The sequence below is a fragment of the Candida parapsilosis genome, contig 005807 (genome assembly GCF_000182765.1).
Source record: "Candida parapsilosis strain CDC317 annotated contig 005807".
Lineage (NCBI taxonomy): Eukaryota > Fungi > Ascomycota > Pichiomycetes > Serinales > Debaryomycetaceae > Lodderomyces > Lodderomyces parapsilosis.
In genome coordinates this window covers 844,358-857,762 of record NW_023503280.1, presented here as the reverse complement: position 1 = coordinate 857,762, position 13,405 = coordinate 844,358, and the positions used below count along the sequence as shown (strand labels likewise).

The following is a 13,405-nucleotide window of genomic DNA, read 5'->3' as shown; positions in this document are numbered from 1 at the left end:
CCCAATTTAACCAGCAAAAAGCGTGTGACAGTTTGGCCATTGAAAGCTCTCATTGTGGACCCTCTTTTTGATGTGCTCGCCAACTCTATATGAGGCCAATGCCAACTTAAAAGCCGAAGGAATGTGAGAACGCCGTGCGCGTTTCATTGAGAATACGAGAGCTAAAATTTGAGAGTTTGTGTTGCGCCATTGTGTAACTATGACATTTCTTTGTTTACACTTTCTTTTTCTTAGCAAAGCAAATGTTGTTGATTGAAACGCGTCGGCGTTTTTTTCCCATGTGGGCGATGGGGTTAGGGTCTCATTGGTAAGAGCAATTGAGGATATTAGCACTGTAAATCGCATGCGATAGGGAAAATCTCGAAAGAAAAAAGAAAGATAACTGATTAATCATATAATGCTGTGGTCCTTACTCACCTGAATACTGCTTTAGAGTAAGTAAAGCCATAGTCATAGTCATAGTATTTCTCCAGCTTCCTCTTAGAAAATTGTATCCATCATGCGAACCAAAGAAATTCAAAAATCATTGTTAAGATTACAAAGAAAGTTTTGGATTATTAACGATGGACGTTCTCATAGTTATCAATCTCCTTCCAGCCATTTTTGCTTAACTAAATAGATGTAAAATCAGTCTCGCTGGTAATCCGGAAGTGTGAATATGTATGTAGAACAAGAGAAGAAAAGAAGAGATGAGAGAGTATTGGAATTTTTTTATTTCACTTTTTCTTCTTTTGGGCGTGTCGCCAAAAAAAATTAGTTGAACCATATACACGACCTTGGTCAAGTGCTTGTCGAAGTTGTATATTTTGCAAAGTCGTTCCTCCCGACTAATACGACACTGGGGATGAACCAATACCAGGATCAAACTATTGTTGGGGGACTAGTACAGATGTTCAAGTGCCCCGAAATCCGAAGCATCTTGAAAGTCGCTATAATTGAGGTTTGGGCGAATTTCACACAATAAGGAGTTCTTTATCTTTTTGAAAACGGCGCCTTCAAGCTAGTCCATTTGAAAGCTCGGAAAAACTAAGAAAATAACAATCGCTAAAAGAACATAATATTTGTGTCATTTCGCTTGTAATTGTGATTCGTGGCGCTTTGAGTCAAGGTAATATTAAACGTTTATAAGTTTCCTTGCATTGAACATTCTCAAGTGATACAGATCCACAAGGTCATTCATCTAGAAAAAAATTAATCAAGACGCAACTAAACAAAGATAGTAACTGCGTTTACGGACCCTGTTCAATTGCTTTGAAGTGGGTCAGTTTAAAGTGCTTGGTGGTTTTCCAAGTTGATGCTGCAATTACAGTCAGTTGAGCTATATGGAGTGTAATTGAACTCTTAACAATGGTGTCAGATTGAGCGATGCTGAAGTAGATGAAAAATTGAGCAGAATTTCAGTTTGTTCGGGGTGAAATTGAAATCTTTTTTACGCGTATATGCACCGGCGATTATGTATCTGACATGTAAAGGACCCAAATTGCGATTTGAGATTACTTTGACAAGTCGGTACGAAATTGGAATTGACTCCTAACCACATGCATAATTTTTTTTCCCTGAAATACGTCAGCTGATTTCATGCCATTTAGCAAAAGCAAATGCATCTTCTTTGTTCCAATGCAGCAGAATTGGGTGACTTTTGGTGTCTTATTTTTGCGCTTCAAACCCCTCTGGCCCTACAACGAAAGAAACATGCAAAGAAAAAGTTAAGTATTGGCTCTCGTACATTGTTGAACTTGTTTGATTACGCTGAACACAAATTGGGTGGCGACATAGACATCGCCTGATTTACAAAATTAGATAGCTGACCCAAAATGTCACAAAACTAGCGGTGTCGTCTATTTCAACCTCAACTGAGTGTTTTATATCACACACACTGAATTACTGAAAACTAGTTGATAATAAAGCTTTTTATGTCCGGCTGAAATTACCAAAGATGGGGGCGATCTTTATGGTTTATTAAAGACTAACTAATTCTTGTCAGAAACACACCCTGAAACTCAAAAGCAACAGAAGCGGCCGGTTGTCATGACAACCGAATTTTACGAAATGTAAGTGATGAAGGAAAAAAAAAACAGAAATGAATAAAAAAAAAAAAAAAAGTACAAGAGGGAACAATAGGGCACTACATGGGGAGATTTTTGCGAACTAATATTTGCATATTTACTGTACACCCTTCCCCTATTGATGTTTGTGCAGATTTCAAACCCTATTCTGTGCATCTCTTTTTGTGTTGTCGCTACTCTCTCTCTGTACAGTCTAGCCCCAAGTGATGTCATATTATTTGACCTTTTAGAACCATCTCACTCGATGGCCCTTACTCCACTTCCTATACTTTACAAAGGAACAAAACGCTTATTACCGAGAACCTTGTGGGAAAACCAATTGATGTAACGTATGTGCAAGGGGAACCAGTGGGCAGTGGATGTTGTAAATCCGCATTACCAGATACGACCAAAGCGGACATTGGGTATAGCTCATTTAGCATACACTGCCGGCACTATGGTGCTTCTACGCGGAGACGGAAAGCAGCATAAGAGCCGAAATGAGAACGGAAAAATCTATAAGTCTTTCCTTGTCACTTCCAAAGATCGAATTGGGTACAAAAGAAGGAAGCAAATTATTGGTAAAAGTTGCACCATTCCTTTCATTCGGGTACTTAGTTTAGTGGTTTTGATGTGGGCTGGGATAGGTCTGGCCACAATTGGGCTATTGTTCCCGGACTTTGACTAAGCATCTGATTAATGGTCTGTTTATAGTTGGTGCAGTGATGTAAAATCTATTTGCGGGTTTTGTTTAATTGAGCGAGTGTTTTATGCAGCTTTTCCCACAATTGTGAATCGATCGATAACCATTTGATCACAAGATCCGTTTTGAAGGCAAGTTTCAAGCGGGAAGTTGGGAGGTTACGCTACGCACAAAGCAAACTGTTGTCTGTAGAATTCAAAAGAACGAGTTCAATGCAAATCTTATGTTATATACAAGCACCGTCTGTCAAATAGAGGAGGGAGTAAAAACAGAAACACAACAAGCTCAGATTATAGCGTGGTTCTTTGCTAAGGAGGCCTTCCGCGGAAATGCACAGGAGTCTAAAATTGGTGTCCAGTAAGGCTATTGTTGCAATGAAAATAAAACTTTTTCAATTTGATTGAACTTCACATGCGTGGCTAAATTTACCCAATTGGTTAATTTCCAAATCTCCAAAAAAAAAAATTGGGTTTACAGCAAGAAAACACACGTTTGGTGGAAGGTTAAAGAGCATGCAAACGTTTCATGCATATAGCCTTCAGTCAGAGTTCCATATACTGTAAAACAGTGGTACTTTCGTTTGTTCCTAAGTACAATTGATTTAACCATACACACAACTGTGGAGTCTTTTTACATCCAAAATATTAATTTGCTTATCTTGCATTCAGCAATTAGCCTAACAAAGCGAACGGCATTTTGAAGACTTTTTTTTTGTTCTATGTTTTGGTTCACAATCAATGCAATCAATGATAAAATAATATTTTGTTTTCATTACATCAATAAACGGGGCGATATCACAATACCAATTGTTGAATAAAGCAAACAAAAGTCGCCAATGCAATGGAATTAGAAACTGGTTTTGTTTTGTACCCTGAATAAGAAATTATAAAAGCGCCCAACTTGTGGACATCTGTACCTTTACTTAAAACGATGGACTCACTATATGCAGAATTATATGCACAATGATGCCCTGAATAGTTTTTAAACCCGATTTTCTTTGTTTTGTCTTAGAGTATTGGTTCTTGCAAAAGCCAGAGAGTGTCCAACATCGGAACGGTATTCAAGCAGTGTCTAATGTGAGATTTCGCCAAAGAGTGATCGGTGTTATGCTCTTTTGGTGTTGATGTTGCTGCAGGGTGATCCAGGAACTACATTGAACCTACCCTGTTGTCCAGTTGTACATAGCTTGCCCGATTGAATGACATACAAGGAATATGCAGCTTATGCAAATAGTGCTATAGGCAAACAAGTTTCGCCACAAGCTCAAGAAACAAAGCCTTCTTTCAAAGTAAGGTTTTTTAAAACTGAGTTGGATGGAAATAAGAATTGTAAAATTTTAGCCGTTCTTGAACAAACGAGTCAATGTGCAATGGGGGGCGTTTTTTTAACCAAGAATCTTTTACATATTGAAAGTTAGCACAACTGATTTATACAGATGCCCTTTTTCGTCTCTGCGTTTACGATTTTTAATACTAGCTAACAATTTGATCTCTTTCGTAGAGTCTTGTTATCTTTTGCATTTTTTGGATCTGTAGAACCAAGTTTACTCAAATCAGGAGACCTGCATTTTTGTGCCACCAAACATTTACACCCTCTTTGCAACCAAGAACTCACCAAGACAGAGAAAGAAGGGACCGCAAACCAGTTCGACTGTAGAATTGAACAATTGATGTGCTCTCAGACTAGGCTACGGGGTTTTCGTTTACTATTATTTTGAACATGTCAAGGGGTTGCCCCACTATGATTTTCTCCACTAAAAATTGACAATTGATGGAGTTTACGCAAGGTTACCAAATAGAAAATATACAGGGCGGATTACCATGCAAAAATGCTAGTTGACATTTTCCTTATTCATGTACACCACCACATGACGCAACTTTCCGTTGCGCCAGCCAAAAAGGTCAAAATCTATTCACTCCGACGTCCCGGAGAGATGCTGAATCCTTGCATCATGCTAAAGGAGCTTATTTTCAAACCTTTGTCAAGTATGCATAAAAGGGCACAAATGTGAAATTGGCTCAAGTAGGTAGGGGGTGTAGAGGGGTGACAGTGCCCCAATCGTTTGTTCTTTGTTGCATTGTATGGCTCTAACCTGGCAAATGCAAACAAAAAGAACTCCCTCCTCTTCTCTCCTCCACCAATGACGGGAATAGATATATCCTAAGAAAGAAACCAAAAACAAAATAAAGTAAAAAACAATAGACCAAATATGCTGATTTGGTTAAGCTTTTAATCATTGGGCGCTCTATGGTTTTTTTATGCAAAGTTTACTATTTTTTTCATTTTTTTATTTTCTTATAGCCTATGAGACAATAACTTTTCCAATGTAATCTATAGTCATCTTTAGAAACTGTGCATTAAATGAGAAGTCCCCTACTACTTGAAATACTTTTAAAAAACAAGTGCTGTACATGCGTTGAGATTAATAAGCAATATCTAATGGAAAACAATAGAAAAAATAAATAAAAATAAAAATAACCTTACCGCAAACCTGTATTGTTTTTTCCACTGGTACGTTTGTGCTACTACGTTAAATTTCAATCAGACACTAAATTACAAAGAACCAAAAAACTGTGTGTGAGAGTGGGTGTGTGTAACAGAATTGAATTTTTTTCAATGGCTCTAAGGGCTCAAGACCATCATTTAATTAATTATACTTATATATATATATATATACAGGACAAGTTTTCCATTGCATGTTTATAAACCAGTAGGGAAAACCGAAAAAGCGCTCACTTTTCAGGTTAACGTATACAATTGAGTACTAAGGCTCAGTGACCAATCAGTTGCACCAGTCAAAGGCAGAGTATCGCCCCATTACATATAACCTTATCAACTGAAATTGACTGCTGGATGTATTGTTTATATTCATCACCATCAGCAACGCCAATCCATTAGATTATCATCATTCATCAACAAATCCAACCATTCCCTTATTCACAGAAATCTACCACATTTTGAAATACAATTATTTCGTCCTATCGTTTGAAAGCTTATTCAATTCACACAAGAAACATTTCAATTCACCAGAGTAACTCCACTCATTACTTTACAACAATAGTCACCTTACAACCTATTTAACGCTCACAGTTTAAGCGCCAGTAAAACTTGTTGACTACCCCACGTGACGACCGAAACAAACAACGACCTATTCTCCCTATCCGATCATTGTTATCGTTCATTCGAACAATAACTCATCATAAAACAGTCCTAGTTGTGTCCCTGAAGACATTCTTCATTCAGAAGCAGATAACAAAAAGTACCGTTGATCAGCTGTGCGTTTTTCGGTTTTTTTTTTTTACTTAAAAGGGACATCGAACACAAAGTTTAATAGTCTTCTAAAAACATAGTAGAGTGGAGACGATAAATAATTGAAAGGAATTAGAAGGTCAAGACTGTTGTTACAACACATAAGGTCAAGAGAGAGGAGAATCATTAACAAGCCTACTATTTTTGCGAGATTGTAAGTATTCCACTTCAATTGCGTCTGCTTCTCATTTCCATTCTCCACCAAGCCAAACACAGCAATCTCAACCAGTCACCCAACAAGGACAGCATAGAATTGAACCATTCAACACAATCCTGTGATTACCATTTGTGTGGAGTTGAGGTCTAAAGGTATTAAAATTTTTTTTTTTTTTGTTTTTTCAATTCACAAACACAATCATAGTCAACGCTTGTGAACAGGCCAGACTATACCACATACACATCCACACATCAGTAATTTACTGTTTGTAAAAGTTTATTCATCACCACCAAACAATAGGAGTAAAGGGTAGACAACTTGGCTTTTGTGCTCTCAATCGACGCATCGGATTTAATTTTTTTTTTTTCACTTTCCATTTCAGGTACACACAATACACTACCAAGTGAGCTACCACGTGACTTCATCAAAACAGACCAACCCAATCAAACCAATCACACAAGCTCCACAGACTCAAAATAGTTTCTGATACCATTAAAAAATCAGTCGGGGAAAAGTTACATTCGGATATACTCGCTTATTATTTCGTCGCCACGTATGGTGAAGGATCCAATCACCGAGTCTGCAAAAACCTCATCATCAAGAGCTGCTGACGATACTATACCAGTGGAATCATCATCACCGCAAATGGAAATGTCATCGCCATTGAGAGCACCTTCTCAGCAACCCAACACATTATCAATGCATCATGACAAGACACATTATCATGAATTCAATAACAATAGTAACAACGAATTTGACCCCACACTTCAACAATTTAATCAAAACCTGCTACTATATCAATTAATGAGGTTTGATAATACACCTGATATACCTTTTCCCCCGTCTGTACACCCCCATGGTATGCTCAACAGGCTTGCAACTAATGAGCCTCTTTTACATCTGCATTATCAGCAGTATGCTTTCGGTTCAGGCATGCCCCAGCTACAACCTAGTGAACAGAAAACATTGCAGGCCCAACGAGAAGCTTACCAGGAAATCATTGCACAGCAAAACGAAGAGCTACATCGCCAGTATCCATCGAGTGTACCTTCACAATTTCCAGTGCCCAAAGGTGAAATTGCATTATCCCAAACAAACTCTGCCATTTCATTGAATGATTTAGACAGAGACAATAGCAATCGCAACACCGCCACTCAAGCCAATTTTTATCAAGGGAATGAGACATCTGGAAGTTTCTACGGTGATGACGCAACTGATCAAATCCCATTTTCAGCGAACGAGTCAACAACCACCTTTTTGAACATTCTTGACCCCAATCAATCAACAGATGCTGTATATGAATCAGTAGCTAGTGAATTCAGCATCTACAATGAGTATGATGCTACCAATGCTTCAACTGATTCGCTTCATAATTTCACTCAAACAACGTCTGGCCGTGCTCGTCTGTACCAACACCCCAGTATCAATAAGGACTTGTCGCATTTACAGTTTCTCGATGTAGCATCTCAGCGTCGATTTCAAAGTGTCAATTATCCACCTATTAACCAAACCACCCAATCATTGGAAACACAGTCTTTCATGACACATCAAAATATGCAGTCTATGGCGGTACAAGACACAAATATGGACCTATCGGCGACACCAACGTTTTCTGATATTTCAAGCTTCACTTCCAGTGCTTCACTCCATCATCCAATTGCAACCACTAGCTCCTCAATGAACACTTTTGACCCCAGCCTCTCCAATGACGCAGTGCCTACAGCCACCATCAAGACGCCAGTTCGTGCATTGAACAGTCCCTTGGCAAATGCTGCCATTGGCGCATCTTCAACTAGTCATCACAAAATTTCTAAAAAACCATCATTGTCAAGATTGAAAACAACATCAAGAAAGAATTTGAAGCACATTCCCGGTGCTATTGTTTCATTGGAGGGTAACAAAGCTATTTCATCAACAAGTCCATCACCATCAACAGTTTCTGCAAGATTAGAAACATCAAAACAGGATGCCCAAGCTTTTACAAATGAACCCCATTTGCAAGAAAATTCACCAATCTCAATAAATGAATTCCCTTACCTAAGATCTCAATCGCAGCCACAATCACAAGCACAGCCACCGCATCAACCACAACCACACCTATTAAGAACATTTTCAAACGCATCACCTAGCTCAATGGCTGTTGCTTCAACTGGTCGTCCAAGCGTTTTGACCACTCCAACTAGCGCCGGCAATTGTCCCAGAAGTGCCAATGTGTTTCGCCAAGATTTCGGTCCTACAACTGCAATTGCATCCTCTTCCATGTTATCACCAGGTGTTCCCTTTTCGCTGCCCAACGCAGAATTACTCCATAGACAAGAACTTTGGAAAAAGAACTACAGTTTGAACCACGGAACACAAACTGGCAGGTCCAATGTAACCAAGAGGAAGATTCAAAGAAAAAAAAGTCTGAAACTTGTGCACGGTTTGACTAAGGTGGATGACAATGACGTTCTCGACCCAAAGGTGAAACCAAATGACCAACGAGATCCAGTTTTAGGAGTTCAGCAATCTACAAGGTCAGCACTGCAAGGCAACGCCATGGGTTTCAATTCCGATGTCAGCATAGATAATAACGATGGTGTGGAAGTTGGCGATTCCGTTGGATCAGATTTCGGAAAGGCAACACTACAGCCAACACAAGGCAAAGCTAACAAACTCAGAAGGTCCAAATCGACGCCGTTATTGCCAAACACTACAAGTGATTCGGGAATCAATAAGGACCAACCTGTGAAGAAAAAGTACACGAGAAGAAGGTTGCTTCCTAGGTCAAAAAAGGGCTGTTGGATCTGTCGTATCAAGCACTTGAAATGTGACGAAGTTAGACCTTCGTGCGGGGCTTGTGTCAGGTTCGGATTGACTTGTGATTACAGCCCTACTAAACCTGATTATGTCACTGACAAAGAGTTGAGGCAGAAGAAATTGAGTGAGATAACAATCACCAGGAAACAAAACCAAGCTTTGGATAAAGGGCTAAGCAAAAAAGGAGGTTAGTAAGAGTATTTTCAACCTTACACCATTATTGCATTTCTACTATAAACAAAACATTCATACCCATTATTACTTTTCAACTATATTCAGTTCTTGTGCATACTATACAAAAAATTTATTTATTTTACCAAAATGTCAGTGATTCAATTTCATTCTTTAATTTCAATTGTTATTTTACAAATTTCAACCGTGATGGACAGAGTAGTTTTTCAGAAAATAGAAGAAAGAGATTTTTTTATAATTTGTGTAAAGCTTGTGTTTGCTCTATTGTTTTTGAGTGTCTGTCATTTGTACATCTCTCGCACGAAGAGCTTCCTCCCCCCCCCCCATGTTTGACTTTGTGACGCATCACAAGACTCCACTTGAATTATTATTGTCGGTTTTGCGTAAATGGAAAAACTCTACAATTTCTCCTCAATTCCGTACGGCATTTTGGAAGTTGGGGTTACAAACAGCCGGAATGTGGATTAATTCAGGAACAATTGACAAAAAAAAAAATTAGACGATGAGGAGATTAATCCGAACATTCTGAGAAGCACAGAGAGCCACAAAACAAACTAGAATAGTGTTACGTTTGTGTGAGGAAAATTAGACGACAAAAGCTGATGGGATGAGAGAGAGAGAGGGGTGTGCGTATGGGCCCGATACGCTTGATCCGATAACTGCTAGAGTACGCATTTTTTAACTCGATTTGCTGAAACAACCCCATTTGTGGTTCTATTTGATTTGCTTCTCCGTGTGGTATAGGTGAAACAATTTTTATTAATTGCGATTTGTTCTACTAAAATTTGCATTGCAAACTGACTTATTCACTCCCATTCGCTAACCGAGAGCACTTTGTTAACAATCACCTCTGTTTCTGTTGACGATATTATGGTACCATCGTTTGTAGATCCATATTGACCATTCTCCAAAATATTTTCAACACCACCTCGGTACTCAACAATCGAAACGACATTGCCAGTAAACCCAACCCATGGACCATTTAATGGATCAATCAACGGTGGATATGTATAGTCGGTAAATTGTTCACGTTCTTCATCAATAGTTGATTTTCTTCGCCTAAGTTTTTTTTGTGACTGGTCCTCGTTAATCACCATCAGACCATTTGCGTCGTCGTCTCCGGCATTCAAAACGGATGATTCGTCCAAAGGTCCATCACCGTCATTCACTAAGATTGATACATTGTCGCCTTCTTGATCTTGATCTTGATCTTGATCATCTAATATTGCTGATGTCGAGCCATGCTCACTCTGACCATCCCCTGAGTTGAACAGTTGGTCATCGTTTTCAAACAACTTGTTGAAGTCATACGGATTCAAAATGGCCCTCAAAGCAATAAAATCACATAGTGGGACATAGTTCTTTTCAAAGTTGTACAAGACACCAAGTGTTACAAATATCAACGGCGTACACAATAGCGATAACAAAATGGCACTATCCAAGGCCAAAGTCCCACACATGAACAATTGGAAAATTATCAAACCCAAAATAACACGACGAAAAACTATGGGCCAAATTTTTCCAGTGGAGTGAGATGGATGAACAAAGTTGTACACCAATTGGTACTTATAGACAAATAATCCCAAAATGAAGTAGATCAACCCACAAGTGACAATCTTTGTCGACACAACTGAGTAGATCAAAATGATCATGAATATCATGATATGTTGAGGAAGATTTATTCCAAAATCTAGTATTTGCGGGGTGTAGTAGTAGGACCTGTAATCTCTAGCCGTTTTCAAAATGAATGATTTTAAAAAGAAGAGTTTCCCGATAACGTTCAACAAGAATAAGTCCCCCACTTGCAATAACTTTACTGGAAACATGGTCAATCCTTGTAACAAAATCAAGTCAACGTAAAACAATGACATTCGTCTCAAAGATGTGGCGAGTTGAGTGGCAATTTTGGTGGTGTCACTTATGTAAGACATGTAGTCCCAAAACGTACCAGCGGCAACATAAATCAAAAACAAGTTAAAAAAGATGAAGAAAAAGTTTTTCGATAATGTTGACAACTCGAGTTCACTATTGGATGAGTATCCTTGAAATCGAGACAAGTACCGGTAAAAGTAGGGAAACAGAATGTTTAACAAGGTAAACAACAATGGTGGAAGAATACCAGTGACAAAAGTTGTCAACCATTTGGATTTGCCAATGAAATGACCCACAGCTGGCCAGAATTTGGTGATTGTTTTCAAATCAAGCAATGACGTCAATGGAACAACTAAGAAAATAATGAAACCATAACTCAAGACAATCAAAAACGTAATCATGTAGGACTTGACTAGTTTTTCACTGTATTGAAATTTGAAGCTTCCCCAAATGATGTCTTGTGGTGCCGGAGCCAAACTCACAATCAACTTGTAAACACGAGGATCTAAAATAGCTTGAGCAGCCATTTGAGCAGATGCGACTGAATCCATGGTAATGAATGCTGATGGTACAACCCTAAATTCAGGATGTTGTTTAGCGTCAATAGTGGTGGATTCGGGATCAAATTTGTTCTGGATAACTCTTATACTTTCATCGAGTTCAACAAGTTCTCTTGACAATTGGTCAATCAGTTCTCTAGCTTTGACATTATCCAAAGGTTCGTTCCATTCAGGGTTAACCGCAGGAATGCGTTGCTGGTTGTAAATATTGATATCCATTTTGTACTCAGACGCATATGCATATTCTAATTTTCTCAACAATTGCTGTCTCTCATCAAATTTGGTTTCAAGCGGGGTCCAGTCGTAAATCAACTTGACATCCATAACTCTTCCTATTCCCAAATCTTCAATGAATTTTTTAATCCTTTCTCTACTGAGCAATCTCTTCGGTATTCCGTCCAAACGGATCGTTCTATCGGTTATGGAGTTCTGTGAGGCTAGATACTTTTGTCTTGTTTTCAATACCTTATCGGTATATTCATACAAGTAGTAAAAAACAACAACGGAAAACAAATATGTGAAAATTGGATATACCCATAAGAACCTGGGGAAATCATCATGAAAATCGGGATTCTTTGGTTTCAGGCTTATACCCTCCTTGTCATAGTTTCCTGTGAAATAGTACCGTATAGGACTCAAGATGGCCACGGAGAATATAGCCAACACAAAGAAGATTTTGATCCCCATTTTGAAGAATGACAAATAGACATAGCAGTCCAACCCTGAGTAAGACAATACGTCTTCGTCTTTCAAATTATAAACCACTTTGATCCAGCCAAAAAGATTATTAGGTAATGGTTTCAATATATTTTTAGCCTGTTGTCGCAACGTCCGAACAGCATAAATGTGGGGCCATCGGTATCTCATTATACAAAATAGTAGAAACAATAGAATACCAGATGTCAAAGTCAAGACCAACTGTGCTGCAAACACTCTTTGCGGTCCAACTGAGTGTATTGGTTCAGGATTTTTATTTCCGTTTGATCCATTTCCTGTGGCCAAGGACCCATCTCCTATAACTTGCCAAGTAACTTGGACGAATTCAAAGATGGACATTGACTCTTGTGGTGCTATGATGTGTCAACTTATGACGGAAAAGGAGTGTGCAGTTGTTATTGTTGATGCTCTAGCTAAGACGGTCAAACTCTATGATATTTAGTTCTTGTTTACGATTGATTTTTTTTTTTGATTTGTCACGCTATATGCACAGCATAAACAAAACAATAAATAAAGTTGTAGCAAATAGTAGTAGTTGCACCAATGACACCTACGAACACGGTACTTCCACTGAACATGAGCTTACAGCTAAGAGCATGCTAACCACTGTTGAAGGAACGTTGGCTTATACAGACTGTGGCTCACATTGGTATAGATATACAAGGTGTGACGAACACCTAGACGACACTCCTGCATATAATTTGTCATTTCTAAAACGCGCTTTTTTGTCTTTTGAAATAGCGCTTTGGAGAATCGCACACAACGTAGGGGGAAGAATACTAGCAGGTTGTCCCAATGATTAGTAACTTATTCAATTGCAAAGGGTAGCTCGCATGATGTATAGGTGAAGGCAATGCTGGATATATATATGAGGTTTCCACTTGGTGTCATACTCTGGGTGTAACTTTGTGAGCAATCGAGAACAAGCCGCACTTAACGCGGCCTTTACACCTCCAGCTAACCCATACCCAAACTTTGTCATCAAGGCGTTACATCTTCAGTCTTTATACCACTATTGTACGTCTATAAACAACACTATTGCAACTAGCTA

The 13,405-nt window shown here is 38.7% G+C and overlaps 2 protein-coding genes across 2 annotated transcripts; one reads left to right on the top strand and one right to left on the bottom strand. All coding sequences in view use genetic code 12, as the record gives it.

Moving 5' to 3' along the window:
- Window positions 1-6,769: 6,769 nt before the first annotated feature.
- Window positions 6,770-9,205, top strand: UME6 (Zn(II)2Cys6 transcription factor UME6; the record flags this gene model as incomplete). Its single annotated transcript, XM_036808252.1, has 1 exon — window positions 6,770-9,205. The coding sequence occupies one exon, from the start codon at window positions 6,770-6,772 to the stop codon at window positions 9,203-9,205; it is 2,436 nt and encodes an 811-aa protein (XP_036665007.1).
- An 806-nt stretch (window positions 9,206-10,011) lies between these two features.
- Window positions 10,012-12,693, bottom strand: CPAR2_803810 (uncharacterized protein; the record flags this gene model as incomplete). Its single annotated transcript, XM_036808251.1, has 1 exon — window positions 10,012-12,693. The coding sequence occupies one exon, from the start codon at window positions 12,691-12,693 to the stop codon at window positions 10,012-10,014; it is 2,682 nt and encodes an 893-aa protein (XP_036665006.1).
- Window positions 12,694-13,405: the final 712 nt, after the last annotated feature.